Below are 23445 nucleotides of genomic sequence, written 5' to 3'. Positions count from 1 at the left end.
CCCTAGTTATTACATAAGATTCGATCTGATGAGATTAGAGACACAGGCTGAAGTGGAAATTCCAGTGGAGAATGTTACAAGCAGCTAAGTTACTTAATGTTTAAGAACCTTACTTTCACCACTGGGTGGCCCTCCAAGAGTCAGAACAGAAAATCCTTTTTGGAAAGAACATCCCCACTAAGTTAATACTATAGTGTAACAAAAAAGGTTAAATCTGCTGCTTACGGCTCAGATTCTACTTTGACAACAGGCACATCTCTTCTCAGCAAAAATCTATTTTCAGGCACTGGCGGAATTTCTTCAGGGCGAACCACAGGTTTGTCCCTTTTTGTGCTCAAGTCAACTGATTTTCTCTCATTTACATCACTCTTGTCAGAATGGCTGCTGGGGAGGGGGGGAAAAAAAGCAATTTACAAAGCAAAACTATTATCTAAACCTAGGCTGAAAGAGGCACAGATTATCAAAACTGATTTCAAAAAAATAACCTTAAGTGACATATACAACCTTATCACATTGTTAACTCATTTAATTTTATGCCAACATCTACAAGTCAAGCTATCAAAGAACTAGAGAAACAAGGCTCCTTTCACATTTAACAGACAAAGGTTATATTTCCTTCTTGGATCATCAGTTAACTTATTACAGTGTCAACAGGTATCTTAGTATTCTAAAATATAGGAAATCATAATTGAAAATAAATATCACATTTTAATATGAGTATCCTTAACAGTACAGGAAATTTTTCTCTATTTTAAAAACTATCGCAAATAATTAAATCTTGTCTCCATGCATTAGTTTCTCCTTCCCAATGTATGTAAACATATTATGTCCCAAATGACTTTTCAGTGTGCAGAGATGCAGTTTATTACTTGTTATTAATAGCTTCTCTATAATTATTTAGTAAAGAGTCTTTAATTAAATCTACAGTAAACTTGACTTTAATTTTAAAGGATGAACAAAATCAAACTTCCAGAATTAAATACACCTTAATAATGTTTTCCATAAAGCACCTATATAATTAACATGGTAATTTCAGACATGATTTCTTTGGGATTCTTAACAGATTAGTCACCCTCTTTGGTTTGATAGCCGTTTGCACCTTGGCTCCTCTTTCTTTTTCTCTTCCCTTCTTCGCTTTCTTGATTGTTTAATTTTAGTTCTTCTCTTACGCTTTCTTCTTCTACTTTTCTCATTTTCAACTTCACTTTCCGATGAAGATTCTGAAGAGGTTGATGAGCTAGAGGAGGAATCTGAAGCTTCTGAGTGAGTAGATGCTTTCCTCTTTTTCTCTAAAACTTAAGACAAGACTATTATAAAAACATTATTCTCCAAAAGAGCAGAGTATAAACTAAAAACAATCATCATCAACTCCCTTATTTCCCGATTAGCCATAACTGAAAAGAAACAGGACACTTAAATGTGTAATTACATTAAGTAAGTGTTCAGACCATACATATTAAATGAATGAAGTATCAATGAAATGATTAACCTGAAGTATAATATTTTTTTAAATCAGAGTAAGGATGGGTGCGGTAAAATTCTTCAGTTTCTACCAAGTGAACTATACAGCTCTCCAATTTACATCTCTCTGCCCTAAAAAACAGAGTGTACCACTTTATAACCAACATTTCAATTATACGTAATACAGGAGGATTTTTTAATATTTCAATAAACAAATTATAGTACAGGAGAACAAGATGAAAAGCTTGCCATATGAACAAATAAGTGTTTTATAAAGAAATTTTAATAAGTAAATGTGTGGATATTTGGTCATATGAACAGGACTATTACACAAATTAAACCATGTTTTTGTAGTTACTTTAAAATAGGGCTGTCAATCGCAGTTAACTCACGCGATTAACTCAAAAATTAATTGTGATTAATAGCACTTATAACAATAGAATACCAATTGAAATGTATTAAATATTTTTGGATATTTTTCTACATTTTCAATATTGATTTCAATTACAACACAGAATACAAAGTGCACAGTGCTAACTTTATATTATTTTTATTACAACTATAGGCACTGTAAAAATGATAAACAAAAGAAATAGTATTTTTCAATTCACCTCATACAAGTACCGAAATGCAATCTCTTTATCATGAAAGTGTGCAGCATGCTTTCAGATGTCTTAAAAGAGCAACACTCTGATGTGGAAACTACAGAACCCAAACCACCACCAAAAATCAACCTTCTGCTGTTGGCATCTGACTCAGATGATGAAAATGAGCATGCATCAGTCCACACTGCTTTGGACCATTATCAAGCAGAACCCATCATCAGCATGGACGCGTGCCCTCTGGAATGATGGTTGAAGCATGAAGGGACATATGAATCTTTAGCGCATCTAGCGTGTAAATAACTTGCAACACCAGCTACAACAGTGCCATGTGAACGCCTATTCTCACTTTCAGGTGACATTGTAAACATGAAGCAGGCAGCATTATCTCCCGCAAATTGTAATCAGCCTTGTTTGTCTGAGTGACTGGCTGACCAAGAAGTAGGACTGAGTGGACTTGTAGGCTCTACAGTTTCACACTGCATTCAAAAATAAAACTTTTTTTTTTTTTTTTTTACATAATTCTACATTTGTAAGTTCAACTTTCATGATAAAGAGATTGCACTACAGTACTTGTATGAGGTGAACTGAAATTTTTTTGTTTTGTTTTTTACAGCACAAATATTTGTAATCAAAAATAAATATAAAGTGAGCACTGTATACTTTGTATTCTGCGTTGTAACTGAAATTAATGTATTTGAAAATGTAGCAAACATCCAAAATTATTTAAAATAAATGGTATTCTATTGTTGTTTAATTGCACGATTAATTGTAATTAATTTTTTAATCACTTGACAGCCTTACTTTAAAATAAATTTTAATTTGCAATATTGTGACTTCATGTCACTGGTTCTTCCTAGGACAAAGAGAAAGATGAACAAGGATTGTCCACAGTCATCTGATTTTTTTTTTTTTTGACAAAAACATCTTAGATGAGCAACCCACAAGTTACATGTTAAAATCAATATCAAGACTCTCAGACTCAGTCCCAATGTACACCTCTTCTCGTAGAAACCACAGCTGTCTGCTCTATCATTCATCTTCATACTTGTAGAGAATTTGTCCACTACCCTCTAGGACAACACCTAATCAACTAGGGGGAAACCTTCACAAAAGGGAATGTCACCCTCCTCCCCTCTCCTCCTGTAGGAATACTGTAAGCTGTCCCTCAGGCAACAAGACCAAAGTCTCTTTGTTCTAACCCTTTGAAAGTGAAGCTTCAAGAGAGAGTGTTTCTCCTCTCTCTCAGACTTGGTGTTCACTTTCCCAACCAAGCCAGGAAGACTCAACAAATCTCTGCTCATTTTCACAAGAAGACAGAAGGAAGTCACTGAACCAGCAGCCAGTTAAGAAAGACTTTCCCTCCAATTCAAAAATCCCTCCATCTTTTTTCCTGGGGTCAGTAGCATGTGAAATATTTTTTGCTGTATTGTCTGCCCATCTGTAGTCTCTCAATCCATAACTCTTCACAATTTTAAACGTTTGCACCATTTTAAAAAAAAATTATGAAATCTTATATTTCACTCAAAATTTAAAGGGACTCAGTTTAAATTCACAAAATCAATTTTGTCCTTTTTCAATTTGGCAAGCTTATTATTGTAGTTTATTGTGGGTAATTCCGAAACCTATGCTGACTGTCTTTAGTTTATTTGGCATGTAAAAACAATTTCATTGACACCAGCAAGAATGTACTTTGCACAAGTGTTTTGCAGAGCATTGAGGAAGTCTGCATATCTTATTTTGGTGTCTGTCACTAAAATGGCAAGTGGTTTTGGTTAAGTTCAATTAAGTTGTGGAGAATTGGTTGCGGGAAAGGAAGGGGATGGATGGGAAAATATTTAGAATCCGTAGGCCTACCCCCATCTTTTAACAATTTTGAAAAAGGTCAAATCTTGGCCTATACAAATTTCCAGTGGTGCTTTGGATAAAATTTTTTACAAATGATGGGATACCCAGTAAAGTTTGATCCTCATACATTTTCCTCCGATGATTTAAGGGGAAAAAATTCTGTTAACATAAATCTAGTCATGAAATTAATGTTAACAGCTCAGGTATCCTGAAAGGTCTATAGTTTGTGCAGTACCAAGGACTATATTTAAAGCTCTACCTCTCAAATACTGGGAAAGAAATTAGTATTCAAGTTCAGTATGGCAGTTCACAAAAATAAATGTAAGCAATGTTGACAGGAAATGGGCGTGCCCTTTTTCAAGTGAGAGAATCTTCAGTTTAGAAAAAAAAAAATCTAATTCTCAGACAACTTTAAATCCAAATTAAAATGCCAGAGAACCATTGTAAGTTTTTAGAAATAAGTAAAAATTTTGTATTCTTTGCACGCGACAACTTTCAATGTGTTTCAAGCAACAACAGGTTTGCTTACCATTTTTTGCTGATTTTGTAACAAGCACCCCACAGTCAATAACTCGCACGTCTGCATATGGCCTACTTGCAGTATCAGTTTTCAGATTTTCTATTTGTTCTATTACTTCAAAACCAGAAATAACCAGTCCAAAGACAACATGTACACTGCAGAAATACAAGATTCAGAAAGTACAATTGTTTAGGTATAGCTGGGACTCTTCTCCACTGACTTCTTCATAGACTGAAAGTCATATTCTTACATGGAAGAATTCAGTTCCATCTGTATTACCAGGTTGTTTATGTCCAAAATTTAGGGTCAGTAAAACCATCTTTCAAAAAACAAAAAAACAACCCCCTCCCCAACATGATGTTATCAAAAATGTAAGGATTTCATGCACTAAAAACAAAATAAAAAAAAAATAAAAAAGAGGGTCATGCCATGCATAGCTTCTTCTGGACGTCAACAGCAGCTTTGGAAAACAAATCCACCTTTGCATGTGCACTTTATTAGGCCAGAATTTGGCTCCTAATCACAATCAGGGGCAGCGCCAGCCTCTTCTCACTGGAGGGGCTGAGGTGGGCTAGACAGAAAATTGGAGAGGGGGGCAGGGAGAGAGGAATGCACCCTCCCTCGCCACGAGATTCTGCCCCTCTTGTGAACCGCCCCCCCTCCTCAATTAAGTGCTGGCATTGCCTCCTCCTCCGCCCCCTGCAAGGTCTTGCCTCTGGCCAGGTCAGAGGCCAGAAGCCAGAGCTAGGCAGCTGCTGCCATGGGTCGGGTGACTATGGCACTCCCCCATCTCCTCCTGCTGCTCAGGGCCCTGGGGCTGAAGCTGCTCCTCAGCTCCCCGTCGTCCTTTGATGGGGTGGGGATGAGTCGGGGTTAAGTCCAGAGTTGTGGCGCTGCCAGACTATGGCAGAGGGCAAATCCTTGGCACAAGGAGGGGTGGGGTGGGGAGAATAGTTATCCCGATGGAGTGAGCCTCCTGCTGTGTTTGCAAAAATAGGGTGGGTGGCAGGGGGCCTTTTTTATTTCCCCTCTCATAGGACCATTTGTCTAAGCACCCACTTCCCAGGGCTGTGTCCTTAAAGACACAGGGCATCCCAATGCCTAGAAACAGCAGCTCTTCTCTATCGGATATAACATACTGAGGTGCTAAAGGAGACACGATTCAGTGAAATATTTTGCATACACCCCCCAAAAACTGCGTGTCACCCATTGAGTGTTTAAAAGAGTCCCTTATCAGATCCCAGCCTGCCTGGCAAAAGGGTATAAAGGCTCAGAAAGGTAGGGAAAGCACAGCCTGCTGAAAGAGGAGCACAATTACAACCCAGCAGACAGCTGTGTGGGTTGCCCTTGGCACTGACAAGCCAGGGAAGAATGGGATCATGGAGGCACCATGCGGAGTGTTCGTAGGGCTCTAAATTGCCTTTATTGAGAGAACTACTCAGTTTAGGTATTTGATATCTCAAGGCATTGACAAACTTATTACCTACCTTACTGATATGCAGTGAGAAATCATTATCAACTTTTTAGACAGGAAACTAAAACAGAAGTTAAAGGGCTTGCCCAAAGACACATGGTAAATCAGCAATATAACTGGGATTATTCTTTACTCTCTATTCATTAGAGCACAATGACTTCTAAATTCTTCCTCCCATTTTCTAGTCCCATAATTAATATTTGCAGTGACTCTAAAGTATTTGTGGATACTAGCTATATGGAAGACACTTCAAAAAATAATTTTATTATAATTTTATTTTTATATTTTTAAACCCAGAGGCCCAAAGGTTGACAACAAAATTCATGACTACATGACATTCATGACTATGTAGTCAAGTATCAGAGGGGTAGCCGTGTTAGCCTGAATCTGTAAAAAGCAACAGAGGGTCCTGTGGCACCTTTAAGACTAACAGAAGTATTGGGAGCATAAGCTTTCGTGGGTAAGAACCTCACTTCTTCAGATGCAAGTAATGGAAATTTCCAGAGGCAGGTATAAATCAGTATGGAGATAACGAGGTTAGTTCAATCAGGGAGGGTGAGGTGCTCTGCTAGCAGTTGAGGTGTGAACACCAAGGGAGGAGAAACTGCTTCTGTAGTTGGATAGCCATTCACAGTCTTTGTTTAATCCTGATCTGATGGTGTCAAATTTGCAAATGAACTGGAGCTCAGCAGTTTCTCTTTGGAGTCGGGTCCTGAAGTTTTTTTGGTGTAAGATGGCTACCTTTACATCTGCTATTGTGTGGCCAGGGAGGTTGAAGTGTTCTCCTACAGGTTTTTGTATATTGCCATTCCTGATATCTGACTTGTGTCCATTATCCTCTTGCGTAGTGACTGTCCAGTTTGGCCAATGTACATAGCAGAGGGGCATTGCTGGCACATGATGGCATATATAACATTGGTGGACGTGCAGGTGAATGAGCCGGTGATGTTGTAGCTGATCTGGTTAGGTCCTGTGATGGTGTTGCTGGTGTAGATATGTGGGCAGAGTTGGCATTGAGGTTTGTTGCATGGGTTGGTTCCTGAGTTAGAGTTGTTATGGTGCGGTGCGTGGTTGCTGGTGAGAATATGCTTAAGGTTGGCGGGTTGTCTGTGGGCGAGGACTGGCCTGCCTCCCAAGGTCTGTGAAAGTGAGGGATCATTGTCCAGGATGGGTTGTAGATCACTGATGATGCGTTGGAGAGGTTTAAGCTGAGGACTGTAGGTGATGGCCAGTGGAGTTCTGTTGGTTTCTTTTTTGGGCTTGTCTTGCAGTAGGAGGCTTCTGGGTACACGTCTGGCTCTGTTGATCTGTTTCTTTATTTCCTTGTGTGGGTATCGTAGTTTTAAAGGTGCCACAGGACCCTCTATAACTATGTAGGTTATTGTGTAAAGATAGCCAAAAAAGTTGAAATGGCAAACCTCTGCCACATTTTTCTACCAACCAATTATTTTTTGTTTCTAAGTTCTGTCCATCCTTCAATTGAGATGTGAAGTACTTATTCCTGAATATTAGAATTTTATTAACTGTACAAGTTAAAAATAGAATTCTTACCCATCAAGATGAGGAGCAGGCTTTGTTGTTCTAATTTGACATACATCAACATGGATATGATGGTAAAAATCAGGGATTCAGATGAAGAAGTAAAAAAGTAGAATGGCAGAGTAAACAAAAAAGTGAAGGTAAAAGACAAAAAACAGTAAAAAAATCCAGTTAAAAATTTGATAAAAAAGTCTAAATAAAGATTAAAATCATATTAAGTACAGGGAATTGTGAACATTAGTATAAAAATTAATTTACGTTAACGAGTATAACATTTATAAGTCCTATTTAAAAAAATCTCATTACATGCATGCAATATTCATAGATATGCAATAAACAATTTTTTCAAGTATTAATTAATACATTAATGAATGTATATTAATAAATATATACTCCAAGACATCTCATGGTAATATTTTTGAAGATAAAACACTATACTATTTGGCAATAAAAAAAAGTGGGTGAAGTACTTCTGAAATTATTACAGTACAAGAATGTAACTATTATTTTGAAGTGAATTCTATTACGCAACACACAAACCAACTCCTCCTCCCCCCCAAAAAACAAAAAAACAAAAAAAACAAACAGGAGTTACAATACAGGAAAGCACATTTTTCCTACTTTCTCATTCTCCTTCTATTTTGCTGGCTCCATGAATCAGCTTCCAAAACAATACATCTAGATAGAACATCAAGACTACAATACTGCCTCACATATTAAGTCTACAGCAGCAGATTGCTCTGCTGGGTAAGGAATCAGCTGTATAGTAAGAGATGCTAACATTATCCATGATTAATGCCTCATAAAAATACCTCCATTCATTTAGGTTAGAAATAGCTGGGTGTATAGGAGCCAACAGAGAAACAGTCACTGCACTACATCCAGTAAAACAGAGCTACGTCTGTCACATTTCTTATTTCCCTTCAAGATCAGAATATTAATTTAAAAAGATGTGACAAACAATTTTGTAAAAGACATTTAATTTTATCATAAAGGATTGGAGTCACTCTTTAAATTCTCTCCCAGTGAGGAAAGGAAATTACTTCCAAGTTCAGAAACACTATCATGACATAATACTTGCATCCAAGTTCACTCTGTTCAAAGCAAGGCTGCATTAAAAGATGCAAGCAAAACTGCGCTATTTAGACACAGAAATTCAACAAGGGACATCATTTAAAAAAACAACCCACCACCATCACATTAATTTTACTCATTAGAATATCAACATGACCTGTACTTTAATTTCTTTTCTCAAATTATTCTCTGAACCCACAGAAATCATGATTTTCCCTTTCTATGCCCCTTCCACCAATTCTTTTCAAATCATGGGGGGTCCAGAGTAGATGTTCCATTTGAGGTTTCATTAAAGCAGACTTGGTATCAAGGATTCAGTACTTAAACTATCATTGAAAAGTTACTTTTTAATCAGACGGTTCAAAACTAAATTGGCGGCCATGATTCTGTCCAATAAAATCAATGGGGTGTTGCAGCTCTGGATCACACCTGCCAAAAGATGGAACTACAAAACATTCATGCCTCACCTTTATTCGTGTCCAAACACCACCACTCCCTTCCTTCCCCACATTACATAGTGCAGAAAACCATTCTAGTGCAACTCCAAGACAAGAGCTGCTTACATGGAAGACATTTAATTTCTTTACTGTGTTGCATGTCCCTTCTGTTCGTTCATAAAATAAATCTATCTTACTTTCTCGATGAAATATATTACTACGGATAAGCAATTTCTTATGGCCATTGTAGTTTGATAAACAAAAAAAATTAATTACATTAACAATCTACATCCAAGTAAATATTTTATTTTAACCAGGTTTAATTATAAAACTGTTCTAAAAGATTGAAATTGAAACAAGCGGATACTTTAGTGAAACCAGCACTGAAATGTATACTTTTAGTTTTTAGAAGTCAAGAAAATAATATGCAACAGTTTAAAACACAATGAATATACTAGTGACTACTGAGTGACAAGAAAGACGTTGATACCGATTTGGCAAAGCACTAAGATGGGCTCAGGTACTTTGTTGAACTGGGGCTTGGATTAATAAAGAAAAGGGCAGCCATTGTGGCAAAACCCATCTAGAGGTTTTTCCTCCCTTATTTCACTGGCAGTTTAAGTCTGCCAAAATGGATAAACGGTTTTCCTCATTTGCTTGCTCATGAAACGAAAATAGGAAAAAGTCACGGGGGAGATTTTCAAATGCACAAATGGAAGTTAGGTGAACAACACATAAGCCTTTAATGGAATCTGGGTGCCTAACTGTTCGTTGTGCCGCTGAATATCTCCTCGCAAGACTACTTAAAATTAGATTTATTATATTTCAGTTAATTTTTTTAAGGTCAGATAATATTTCCATAGGAAGAATACTCTGAAATTTCATCTGTCTCATTTCTTGCACTATCACTTTTCAAGACAAGAAGTAGGCTCTGTCTATCCACAGCTGTGAATAGAATTCATTCCCCAAGAAACATTTAATTTCATATAGAGAACTGTATTTCTACATAACTTCATTTTACTAACAATTAAACAAACTTCAAAAACTGCCATATAAGAGAGAGTATTATCCAAGTTAATAATTACAGAAAAAAGTAACCATTGTCAGTGAAGATAACCAGTAAATTGATTTAAAATATTATTGCCACACAGAAGAGAATCCTTCTGATAAAGCAAGTTTATTTGTATTCTTAAAAGGACTTCAGCACTAACACAGGATTCAATGCACATAATAACATGATCAGAAAAAGACAAGAAAGAACGAGAAAAACAGGAAGAGAAGAAAAGAAAAAAAGGACAGAGCCTTAGAGGAATGAGACATTACCTTTGGAGCGCACGATGTAACACTGTTTCTGTAAATTTTACACAAAAATGGCAAGAAATAAATTGTAATACATTTTCAAACAAAATTGAGTCTGTTTTATTAAAATACAAATTTAAAATTAATATTTTCAGAGTGTATGCAAAACAAGGATGCTTTAAAAATAGAGGGCTCTAAATTTTCTATAGAACAAAAAGGTATTTGGAAAGCTAGAACAAGTTTTGTTTTTAAACACTAAAGAAATGCCCTGCTTGAGCACTGAATTACAAAGACAAACCGCTGTGAAAATGGAATCCACTCATACCCTTATTAAATCCTCAATCCAGCAAAGCACTTGAAAACAAGCATAATTTAGCAAATGAGTAAGTGATTTCAATGGGACTACTCAGATGCTTAAAGTTACACAGGTGTTTAAGTGGTTTACTGAAGCAAGTCCTAATTCTATACTTTATAGGATGCCATACTACTACATTTCTTATATAAATAAGATACTGAAAACGACTGATTTACCAGTAAAATGTTAGAAATCTGTAAATTCACACTTTCACAAGTTCCAGCAACTGGCTAAGACTTCTCTCATGTTAATAAGTTTCCCTTAAAATGGGAAAATAGACACTATCACTAAAAAGCAAGGGAGCGCAATCATTTAACTAGAAATCTAACAAGGAGATCAAGCTTGAAGATGCAAACAGAGGAAGTATTTTTACCGTATGACTTTACATTTTTGTTTTGACATATTTCTAAAACTGCAGCATTATTTCAGTAATACAATTAACCTATTTGAAATAAAGAAGATACACTGAACAGCTAAATATTGCTTAGTTAAATTAATCTCCAAATTAACAACTAAACAAAGAGCAGGGTTTTTTTTACTCTGCCTTTACACACATAGGCCATGATCCTGCAGTGCTTAAGTATGTGCTTAACTTTACTCATGTGAGTTGTGCAAGTCAATGGGATTATTCATGTGTTAAAATTAAGCACGTATAAGCATTTTGAAAGACTGTGGTCAAAAACACTGAATCCCCTTTGATCTATTTAGTAGTTTAGTAGCTTCTCGGCTCTCTGTGAGCTGAGGGGTGAAAACATTATTACTGTAAAATAGTACAAATAAAATTAAATAGAAAATTTTACTTCAAAGTAGTAATAATGGAAAAATTCTGAATGTTATTTGGGATACTCACATTATAAGACCTTAATCGAAAAGCTTAGTAATTAACGGTTTCCAATTAGCCATTGGTAATATACAGAAGTGGCTGTAACAATCATCATATAGCACAACCCTCAAAATGAGTTTTCTTCTTCACTCAGGAGTTCAAAGATGTTTATTCTATTTTTGTTACAAAACATGTCACTGCGCTTCAGAAATGTTACTTTCTGAAATGTTAAAATTCTACCAGGAATTAATTTATCAGCATGAAAAAGTAGACATGTAATTCCTGTGGAGCACAGCATTAAACTGATACTAAGTAAGATTTTTTCCTCAAATGATGTTTAGTGCAGAAACAAATGGCTTCAGAACTTCATAAACTAACTCTTAAGATATAAATGCAAAAATTCCAAACACTTCAAAATAATGGGGAACAATATTTTCACACATCTTCAAGGAGCTTTGGGAAAAAAATCACTTGAATTCTCCGTAGGCTAGCTGGTTAGTTTGAAGAAATACTGACAAGATCACAATATGAAAAATGTGTACCTATTATTGTTACAAGTAGTATCTATACTACAATAACGAAGAGAAAATGTGTTTTCTAGCTTTTCAGTCTTGGGTTTTTTTTGTTTGGTTTTTTTACACTTTGGGCTTGATCCTGCAATCAAATACATGTGCTTATCTTACTATTACAAGTAGTCCCACCGAAATCAATGAGGTCTGTCTTTGGATTCTTGAACTCCCCCCTCTCCCCAACTGTGTGCACGAAAAGTAATGCTGCCAACAAGTGTTTGCAGGATCAGAGCCTTTGTGAATGTTATAACATTTTGTATGTACTCAGTTTCACTGTTTTGTTGATGGTCAGTTACACTTGTAGTCTCATGTATTACTAGTATAATTATTACCACATTATACTCATGCACCACTCTAGGATGGCTCACACATGTTCTTCCCCAGGCGTTGCAAGAAGATATTTACCAGTAACAGCACCAGCACATCTAAAACTGAGCAGGCACTGGGCAGTGAGGAGAAAGAAGGGTAAGCCTAGTATATCCAGTATTGATTTCTGTCCCATCCAAAAAACACTTCTGAATATCAGCATGGGATCAGGAAAATGTTTGTTTGTTTTTCAAGGTTTAGAAAAAGTCAGGACATACCTATATACTCGTTCATAAGCTGAATTTTTTTTAGTAAAAAAGGGAAGTACCAGAGAAGGGGGTCGGCTTATAAACGGGTATAGAGAGGGAGAGGTGGGACACAGCCCCTCCCACCAACAGAGGGAGCAAGGAGAGGCAGCACAGTCAGAAGGGAAGAGGCGGGGCCAGAGTCTCTCCGCTTCTGACCACACTGCTCTCCCCCAAGCCTCCGAAGCAGGGGTCATGTGGGAGGTGGTCACAGGGGTTACTCCCCTGACCCCCAGCTTCTCCCCCCCCAAAAATTTCCCCACCAGTTGCTGTCCCGGCCCGTCAGGGTAAGCAACTGGCGCGCCGGGACACTTTGTTTACTTAGGTTTACCTCCGTGCCTGCGGCCGCTCGAGGTAAACAAACCATCTCGGCCCGCCAGCGGCTTATCCTCATGGCCCGGGAGCCAAAGTTTGCTGACCCCTGAATTATAGGGTCAGCTAATGAATGGGTCATAAAATTTTTCCATTTTTACTTATCCATCTTGGGGGGGTCGGCTTATAAACGAACTGGCTTATGATAGAGTATATACAGTACTATATTTAAAGGGTGTTCTCCCAGAACCCTGAATTATCTGAAAGTGGTTAATATAAAAAATTGAAGTTGGCAGTGGTCCTTTATGAGAAAAATATAAATGGGTAATTTTTAGCTTTACACTATTGCTTTATAATTTGTATTCAACATGTAACAGCCAAATCTAAGAACCTGCAGCATATTCCCATGAAATATTAGGAGCAACACCTTGCCTCCCATGAAATATTAGGAGCAACACCTTGAATATTTAAAATCAAATGGTATAGAAAGTAGACTTCTTGAACATCTACTTAATTAAGCAACAATGTGCTTCAGTAACACTGGTGAACAGAATAACTCCTATTAGTACATTTAAAGATTGGTTATTCCGATAAATGTGATCTTGTCTTCAGCTAAGTATTTTCTATTCATACCAAATCAGTCCCTGCATTTAATAATCATAATACAAAGTTAAATGGCAGAAAATAGTCTAACAATAAAAGCCTTTTATGTACCACTTGTGACACAGAGCACACTTCATTATGTTTCTGTGACCATGTCTTATTCTCTACTAAAAGTTTTTTTTGTCTTGTTTGTTCTTCTCTCAAATTGATCCTTAATTTTCCCCCTAACCTATTTCTTCAGTCTTTTCCATTTAAACTTCTCTACCAGTGCTTGATAAGAGACCAGTTTCTCTGCCCTACTCATTCACACCCATGACATTCCTATCAATGAACTACACCGTTACCGCGATATAACGTGACCCGATATTACATGAATTCAGATATAACGTGGTAAAACAGTACTCTAGGGGGGCGGGGCTGCGCACTCTGGTGTATCAAAACAAGTTCAATATAACGCGGTTTCACCTATTACGTGGTAAGATTTTTAGGCTCCCGAGGACAGCGTTATATCGAGGTAGCGGTCTGAAATAAGTAAAATTCTCTGCTTATAAGATCAGAGCATTGGTGTCCAGTATAATCAATTTCAAGTAACTCACAATATCATAATTCAATTTAAATTTGTTTTTCATTGGGCATTTGGTGGAGCATCATACTGGACAGTAGCAACTGTGCATTAATCCAGTCTACCAGCCAAGAGAATATTCACAGCCTAATAGGATATTGAAAAGTACAGTTATACCAAACAGCACTAATGCCTGATAAGAGGAAAGGCCCTCTTAAAATGAGGCCAACAAATAAGTCATTCTGAACGACCATGTCTTTAAAGTTGTGCAATCCTTTATTTCTACTTAAGCATAAGTGTTTGCAGGACTGAAGCCTAACTCCAAGCACTAATCCATGGTTTTAGAGTTCAGCACATGCATAAACACTTGCCAGACTGGGGCCTCAGTTTGTATGGAGAAATAAATAAAAATAAAAATAATAAAAAAATAAAAAAGTTTTTTTTTATTTAAATTGGAATTTTTGTTTTAAAATGCTTTTTGAGGAAAAAACCTATCTAAAGATAGTTTTAATTAAGATACATTATAGCTCAAAGATATCTCATCATGGAATAGGGATTATAAATTCTAATTCTATAGTATGAGACAATATATTCATGTAATGTTTAAGAAAAGTTTTGTAAATGAGTTCCAACCGTTCATGGATTAAGAACCCAATATTATGTGGTTCCACAGGCTTCTGTATAGATTATTTAGGTTAATCTTTTTATTTACCCAATGGGACTCAGTGCTGAGTCTAGAAGATACCATCAGAGATGCTTAGTTTTGCAGTTCTCAAACTGTGTATTTGTGTCTCCAGAGGTAACATGCTTGTTAACAGCAAAAATGTTTTAAAATAAATAAATAATATATAGAGGTGAGAAATAACAGACCTCAACTCTATTGTCCCTCTGCAAATTTGTGTACACAGAGGGACCTTACCTCTCTCTAAAAGTGCAAAGTTTCAAAAAGTTAAATGACTAGAAGATTGTTGGGGGCGGATAGATCTGGACGAGGAGAAGAAGTCTGGAGATAAATGTGAGAAGCGAGGGACATGTGCTTGTTTTGTTAAAATATTATATGTTTGCTGTTGAAGAAAAAAAATCCAGAATACTTAACGTTGTTTTAGTTAAATAAAACAATTGAAATGTCTGTCGGGTGATGTTCTCCTCCTAATACAGCAAGAAAATCCTCCAAATATTAATGATTAACCTGTTGAATTGGAGATATTTATGAAGTAATTGGGAGGTGAACTATCTGCTTCATTTACCTTTGGTAAATGAAATAACCAAACAATCATTCATTTTCTGATATAGCTGTAAAACTAATCTGAAAAGTTTTCAAAATAAATCACTGTTTAAAAATTTATAGTGCAGGGGTTCTCAAACTGGGGGTCAGGACCCCTCAGGGGGTCGCGAGGTTATTACATGGGGGAGAGGGGGGTCACGAGCTGTCAGCTTCCACCCCAAGCCCCGCTTTGCCTCCAGCATTTATAATGGTATTAAATATATAAAAACATGTTTTTAATTTATACGGGGGGGGGGGAGGGGGGTCGCACTCAGAGGCTTGCTATGTGAAAGGGGTCACCAGTACAAAAGTTTGAGAACCACTGGTATAGCGTATACCTTCTAAAAATGAAACCTGCTTCTATCTCTGAGTTGTGAAGAATATGTATTAATGTTATAACAACCAACAAGAGTGCACTTTTATGTAGAAAACCATGATTAAATCGAGTCTTCCTGACTAGGAAATCAAATCCACCCTGTGGAGAAATGTAAAGCTCTTGACACCAATACAAATATGTGCAATATCAGAATATGCTATCCAATCATGCACCAAATCCTGTATGTGCAAGATTGAAAACAAAATTAAGGAAGAGTTGACATATACACCTCTACCCCGATATAACGCGACCTGATATAACATGAATTCTGATATAACGCGGTAAAGCAGTGCTCCAGGGGGGCGGGGCTGCGCACTCCGGAGGATCAAAGCAAGTTCGATAGAACGCTGTTTCACCTATAATGCGGTAAGATTTTTTGGCTCCCGAGGACAGCGTTATATCGAGGTAGAGGTGTATCTCCTTCTATAAATCCAACAAATTGGATTATCATTTCAAAAAGCTTTGACTGTGTTTTATTTAAAGTCTGAAAATGTCCTTTAAAACCTGCCCAATAATCTTTTTAGCTATATAAATAGAATTATATATTTTTAAATGAACATTCTATTTAATATTAAATATTAAGATTATATTAATTTTGCCTCTCAAACAGCTTAAAGGATGTGGCCAGGAAAGGACTATTTTGGGTTTCAAGAACTGTATACTTTAATAAGGGTAAATCAGGTTGTACAAACTTAATGGCATTCAGCTTGGAGGAATATTGTAAGTAGAGGTAACTTTGCTGAGTAAGAACAACTACTTTAATATATTACATTTTAAACTTTTAAACGATGAAATCATTGGGAGTGAAATCTGGAAACAATTCTTTTTAAGAGCAATCTAAACCTGAAACTGTGCATGTTAGAAGCTATCTTATGAGCAGTTGCTATGATTTGTGAGTTTATATCCATAAAGGAGAGTTTGCATGAAAAGAAAGCCATGGCTGTATTTTGTGGTCTCTCATGACCCACCCTTGCCCAACCACAAATCAAAATTACTAAAGAAGACCCCGCCTCTGCAACTGATCATGCATAGCCATACTGCTGCACCTGTGCAGCATTTCAATGCAACTTGTATGGTTGCAGCAGTCCCGCCCTGTGAGCTATCAGTTGCAGGATTCATGCTTAACTGTAAAACTTTTTCTTTGAGAGAGAGAGAGAGAGAAACAAAAGTGACATCAATTAATGCAGTTTTTAAAATACACGTGCTCTTAAAAACATTTCATATGTTTGAAAAGTATAATAGAAATGTTTCTTTAAATATTTATCTTTCCGTGATTAAATTGAATAATTTAAATTTTGAATTCAATGTTATCTTAATGTTCTTTTTTATTTAAAAAAAAGTTAACCTAAACACACCAAACACTCAGCTTGTCTATTTAAAAAAATTTGATACACATATCTAAATATAATATGGGAAAGATAAAAGAAACTTTAGAGCCCTCAGATGGTAGCTTCTTGATTGATGTAGCTCATTAAATTTTCAAGTTTACAGTTCAGATAAACTCAAAAATGGAAAATTATGACTTGAGAATCAAAAAGCAAGTCACTATATATTACACTTAAAAGGTAATAGTGAACTAATCTGTTTTAAATACTTATTTGTAAGTTATGTAATTTTATAGATGTATGTAACATATGTTATATATACACAGCTTAATGTATAAAGTGTACTGTACTAAGTAATACACAGCCATCTTCCAGCCAAACTGACAGAGATAACAGCAGGTGGCACCACAAACCTGCAGCTTTTTGGGGAGCAGAGGGTTTTTCTGAGTGTCAAATCAGAAGTAAATCAATTTCCAAAGATGGCCTCTTGTGCTTCTATTTGTTTTCCATTTTTAGGACATTCTTTAGGAAGTGACCTAAAAATGTCTCTTATCTGAACCTTATTGGATTACGTTGAAGACCTCTTTTCAGCAAAGAAAAGGAGCATCCTTTTGGACAATTTACTCCTTTATTGAAGACAGTGAAGCGCCATTCATTCTTATCCATCAAGAAAGATGGCAAAGTAAACAAAGTTTTAATGTAACAAACTATATTATTGTTTAATTTCTGAAGAATAACAATGGAAAGATACTTCACAACGAAAGCCTCCTCCCCAACATAAACCCAAAGTTAGAAACCAGATTTTTTTCATATATGCACTGTGAAATGTTAAAACAGAGGACAATTTTTAAAAGATAGTGAAGTAGATGCATGGTCAAACATTAGCAAATTTTAAAGAGAGATATTAGTGAGCCTAAAATTTGATGTCAGCCAAAACGTGAGTTATTTCTTTCAGTATAGAACAGTTATTCCTGTTAGAGCTGTACTTTAGTCAAGTAACTTGCATATTGTAACAGAAATATGCTTATAAACTGGAGTGTTTTATAAGAGAAATAAGAACTGTATGAGAAGGGCTCTTCTACAGTTCCTTCAACAAACACCCTTAATTTAAATCCAGTTTAACCAGTGTTGGCAGAAAAGCCATTTGTACACAGATATGTACAGTACTATGCAGCAACAGAGAAGAAAGGCACTTCAGGGATAGACTTGAATAGTAAGAAAGAATACCCCACAAAAACAGACCACATTTTGAAAACACATGCAACTGTTGACACTTAAACTGTCTATATATTAGACATCTTGTCCTTTTCCACATAAAATTTTGAAGTTTGGAGTCTACAGATGCTCAATTATAATTTATTTCATGTGCATGATATTGAAGAACACAAAGCAAAAAACAATCTACCCCAGGGACACTAATGAACACAAAAGCCTAGGCCAATGTTATTTTAGAAAAAGAAGCAACAAACAAGTAACATTAATATATGATCAATTCTCATGCTCCAGGAAAGCACAAATAAATTGAGACTATCGTATTTAATGTTTCCTAATTACAATAGCTCAGAGAGCAGCAGGTACCCATTGGATTCTAGTCAAACATCCATATATATTTAATTTAGCAATACCATCTTTCTCATGAACAGCGCTTCTCTGTTTAAGAAAAGCTCAGCTCTAAAATTACATCTACTCACATGAAAAATTGGGAACCATTGGTATGTTTGCCTCGGTTTGCCATTGACAAAAGGAACGCTCTGTCATGTTTGAGAACAAAGTTTTCATCTGTTTGAAGAAAAAAAAAATGTTAGTTTCCCCCATAAATGAATACAAGTATAATTTTCTTAGCAGCACATGGACAGTACAACGAGAAATTCTTCTTCTGCTCACTAAGGAAACTTGAACACTTAAAAAAAAGAAATCTATGCAAAATCTCTCAAAAATGAAGGGCGGAGACAGATTTATATTTGTTAAGTCAGAAATACCAAGTAAAGAACACAGGAGTTTGCTTTTTTTTTTTATAAAGTCACAACTGCTTTAGAAACAATCTGAAACATATTGTTAAGAATAAATGTATTTAAAATGTTTTGTTATGGTCTTCAAAACAACTTGAACTCATCATACGCTTCCAACAACTTAAACCCAACAATGTCTCCTAAAAGAAAGCCACTTTAATAACAGACTCTCCCTCTCCCATCCTAAAACATGGCTGAACATATTCAATGCTATCATTTACACATCATGTTGAGTATAACTTAGGTAGGAAGACACAGTTAAACAACTTTTTCCCTGCCAGGGTGATAACTAGTGCACTACATCAATCTACGGAACCCAAACTTGAAGTTTCAAAATCCGAAGGGAAATTAATTTAATAGTGACACTTGCAGGGGAGGAGTAAAACACGTCCTCCTCTTCAACCCAACTGTAAAAGACAGATTAGAGGTTGAAAAATAAGAATGTATTATTTAATCCTAAGAACTAAGTAAAGAGGACCCATAGTTGTGCAGTTAAAATATTTTCAATCAGCAAAATGAAATAACTACACAACTAATTTACCACAGACAAACTCATATTAGACTTAAGGTTGTACTAGGGTTACCATATTAAACAAATAAAAAAAGAGGACCCTCCATGGGGCCCTGGCCCCGCCCATTTCCCACCCCCAGCCCTGCCCCAACTCCGCCGCTTCCCCGCCCCAACTCCGCCCCCTCCTCCCTCCCACTCCCAGCCACGCGAAAAGGGCTGCCCGAGCGCTACCGGCTTCACGGTTTGCCGGGCAGCCCCCAGACCCTGCGCCCCCGGCCGGCGCTTCCCCAGCGCAGCTGGAGCCCGGGAGGGGAAGCGCCCAGCCGGGGGCGCAGGGTCTGGAGGCTGCCCGGCAAACCGTGAAGCCGGTAGCGCTCGGGCTTCGGGCAGCCCCCATGCCTCCGGACCCTGCGCCCCCGGCCGGGCACTTCCCCTCCCGGGCTCCGGCGGCGCAGGGTCCGGAGGCATGGGGGCTGCCCGAAGCCCGTAGCGCTCGGCTCTTAAACAGAGCCGAAGAGTCAGGGGAGGAGCAGAGCCGCTGCGGCCGGAGGCTCTGCTCCTCCCCTGACTCTTCGGCTCTGTTTAAGAGCCGAGCTGCCCAAGCGCTACCGGCTTCGGGCAGCCCCCATGCCTCCGGACCCTGCGCCGCCGGAGCCCGGAAGGGGAAGTGCCCGGCCGGCGGCTGGGGTCCGGAGGCAAGGGGGCTGCCTGAAGCCCATAGCGCTCGGCTCTTAAACAGAGCCGAAGAGTCAGGGGAGGAGCAGAGCAGCCGCGGGAGGGGAAGTGCCCGGCCGGCATTTTCCCGGACATGTTCGGCTTTTTGGCAATTCCCCCCGGACGGGGGTTTGATTGCCGAAAAGCCGGACATGTCCGGGAAAAACCGGACGTATGGTAACCCTAAGTTGTACCATTAATGTTTAAAAGTGCAGACAAATATACAGTACCAGATTTTTAGCACTTACCAATCCAAGTGTATTCTTTAGAAACAAGAGCTGAACTTTTTAGAGTAGGGATCTGTTCATATAGCTGCTTCTGATTAACAGCTGTAATATTCTGACATCTAACTATGCTTCCTTATAACATATTAAAGAAACTTCACAGCATGCACCTAACTACAAAGAATTGCTCACAGCACACAATACATGAAACACCCAACAGCTTATGTACAGGCTTGTGTCAAGACTGGAATAGCACAACTACTTCCCATTTTTTACATTTAAAAATTATACTGTACCTTGCCTCCTAAAAGCACTGATTACCATTACAAACGCTCACACCTCTCTCTTTCCAAAAAAGCTTTAGAAAGAAGGTGAATGGTGTACATTTATCTACTCTATGCAAGCAAATAAATAACTTGCACAGGAGTATAAATACAGCCACATATTTTTAGAAACCAACACTAAATATACAAACCTCAGAGGGAAAAAATGGACAGTATTTTTAAAGAAAAAAGAACTGTTTTGAACTGGGAATAATTCCAAGTATTTATTCTCCAAATAATTAATTTTCCCTCAAAAAAGTTAGATACAGAATTCTCCACGTCTCCAAGCAATACAGATATCCATCCACAAACTGATACATTATCAGTTGTCCACATATTTACTAGGGAGGGTGCAAGGGAACAGAGTTTGAATTTGTGTTACTGAGCTTGTGTCTCTTACCTTTTCATTTTGCAAAAGACCACATTCTCTATAAACAAAAGAATATGTTGACAGTTTTAGGCAGGAAGATAGGAGTTTTCATGAATAAAGTTGCCTAACCTCCATGCTGAAAGTCACGTTTAACCAGTAAAGTTAGCCTTAATTAATTTTGTCAGTTAACATTAAATATCTCAATAAATGTATCTGAAATCCATGCATATAAAAATAACTGTCATGCAACATTAGTTTCATGCAAAAGGTGACCTATAAGTAGACCTTTCCACATTAAATATCTTGGGAATTAAAACTTCTTTTATCTCAGAAATGAAGCAACAGACCATAAAGACATATTAGCCCTTACCTTTAAAATATCCACCATAAATAGATTCACCTCCTTTTCCATTACCTATGTAGTAAAAGCATGCATTAAACCTTATCAGAAGATTTTAAGTTTGCTTTATAAACAAACAATTTTAGAATAGTATGTGACAAATTATTGTTAAAAGGTACTATTTGTAAATAATATGAACTAAAGGGATACACTCAAGTATCAAATATCCAACATTTAGATTTTGTACAAAAGTTTTATAAAGTCTAACATGAAGAGTTTCTTTTAATTTCATGAAATATTTTTGTTTGGCTTTAAATATGCCCCTATGGAGTCTGCAACTCAGACCTTTGCAGCAGTGTTGTAGTTCACAGTCCAGTAAAGCTTGCCCTGGGGAAGGAGGGGACTGGAAAAACTCAAGTGAGGCTCCAAAGCAGTGGTGGGCAACCTGCTGCCAGTCAGGGTTATCCGCTGGCGGGCCGCGAGACAATTTGTTTACATTGACCACCCACGGGCATGGCCGTCTGCAGCTCCCAGTGACCACGGTTCCCGGCCAATGGGAGCTGCGGGAAGTGATGCAGGCTGCAGGGACGTGCTGGCCGCTGCTTCCCGCAGCTCCCATTGACCAGGAACAGCGAACCGCGGCCACTGGGAGCTGGGGGCCATGCCTGCGGACGGTCAATGTAAAACTGTCTCGCGGCCCGCCAGTGGATTACCCTGATGGGCCATGTGCAGCCCGTGGGCTGCAGATTGCCCACCACTGCTCCAAAGGCTACTCCTCTCCCTTAGCACTTATTGATCTGCAAACAGGAGGAAACAGGAAAAAGTAGCAGCAGGTATCAGAGAAGAGAGCTAACAAACAAGGTTGACAGCTTTCCATGCCCACAGAAATCCAGCTGTGGCTCAGATGCCACAGAAGTGAAAAAGTAGCTACCAGTTCTTTCAAAGCAACCCCACTCTATATCTGTCCCCTAGCTTCTTGGTTGGTACAACGTACTTGCAGAGGCAGCCTTTTACCAGTTGAGAGAGTTCAATTTGCAAGGCCAGTAAGAGTGCAGCGGTAAAGAAAAATCCACTTTGGGGAGGGCAAACATTTTAGGGAAGGGCTGAGGGAGGGACACTAAGTTGTGTGTATATTGGGGGAAAAGAAGCAGAACAAATCCTTGACGCTTTGAATTTGCATTTGGAGGCTCATCCAATAAGTATTTTCAATGCACCCATCACCATTGTACTTATTCCCATAGTTACATCCCTTTAATGCAGTATTGTACCAGCACAAAAGAATCAGAGTTAACATTACTAGCATTGCCCACACTGTGTAAAATGCAACAAGGAAAAGATTTAAAGTAAATTAGATTTAAGGTGTTCTCTTTAAACAACAAAAGATAGTGTTAGCAACTCAGGCAAGGAAATCTATGTATTTTTTAACATCTAACAAGAACATTTTAGAACCTCAGTATCAAAAAATACCTAAGGGGATTCTTATGGTATTCCAAAGACTCCACAATATTTGCAATTCTAAATGCAATCTTAATTATAATATACAAGAATGAAAAATAATGTAATATTTGGCTTTAATATCTACAAAGGATAAACACATTTAAGGAATTTTCTGGCAGTAATTTTAACTTTGTAAATTAGAACTGCAATTAAATCTCTTAGCACAGAGAAAAAAATTTCTGTTTTACCTTCACTGAAGTCTCCACCCTGAATCATGAAGTTTTTAACCACACGATGGAAAGTAGAGCCTTTGTAACACAGCTTTTTTCTAGTTGTTTTTCCAATTCCTTTTTCACCTGGTGAAAGGAAATGTAAAAAGTAACTACCACCAATTTATTTGTTAAAAAAGTCAAATTACTGCCCAAACCCCTAAGCAGGGATATATTTTTTCTGGGAAACTCGG

General features: G+C 37.6%; 1 protein-coding gene across 1 annotated transcript in view; it reads right to left on the bottom strand.

Moving 5' to 3' along the window:
* Positions 1-23445, bottom strand: part of NKTR (natural killer cell triggering receptor) — a 78334-nt gene that overhangs the window by 32724 nt on the left and 22165 nt on the right. Inside the window, exons 4-10 of the mRNA XM_065398195.1 lie at positions 23231-23338; positions 21576-21620; positions 18746-18833; positions 7457-7486; positions 4441-4586; positions 1073-1295; positions 226-384 (exon numbers count right to left, since the gene is read on the bottom strand). Of these exons, the coding sequence (XP_065254267.1) occupies positions 226-384; positions 1073-1295; positions 4441-4586; positions 7457-7486; positions 18746-18833; positions 21576-21620; positions 23231-23338 (799 nt within the window). The remainder of the gene's footprint in view (positions 1-225; positions 385-1072; positions 1296-4440; positions 4587-7456; positions 7487-18745; positions 18834-21575; positions 21621-23230; positions 23339-23445) is intronic.

The sequence above is a fragment of the Emys orbicularis genome, chromosome 2, assembly GCF_028017835.1.
Source record: "Emys orbicularis isolate rEmyOrb1 chromosome 2, rEmyOrb1.hap1, whole genome shotgun sequence".
In the NCBI taxonomy this organism is placed as follows: Eukaryota; Metazoa; Chordata; order Testudines; family Emydidae; genus Emys; species Emys orbicularis.
This window is presented reverse-complemented; position numbering and strand designations above follow the sequence as displayed.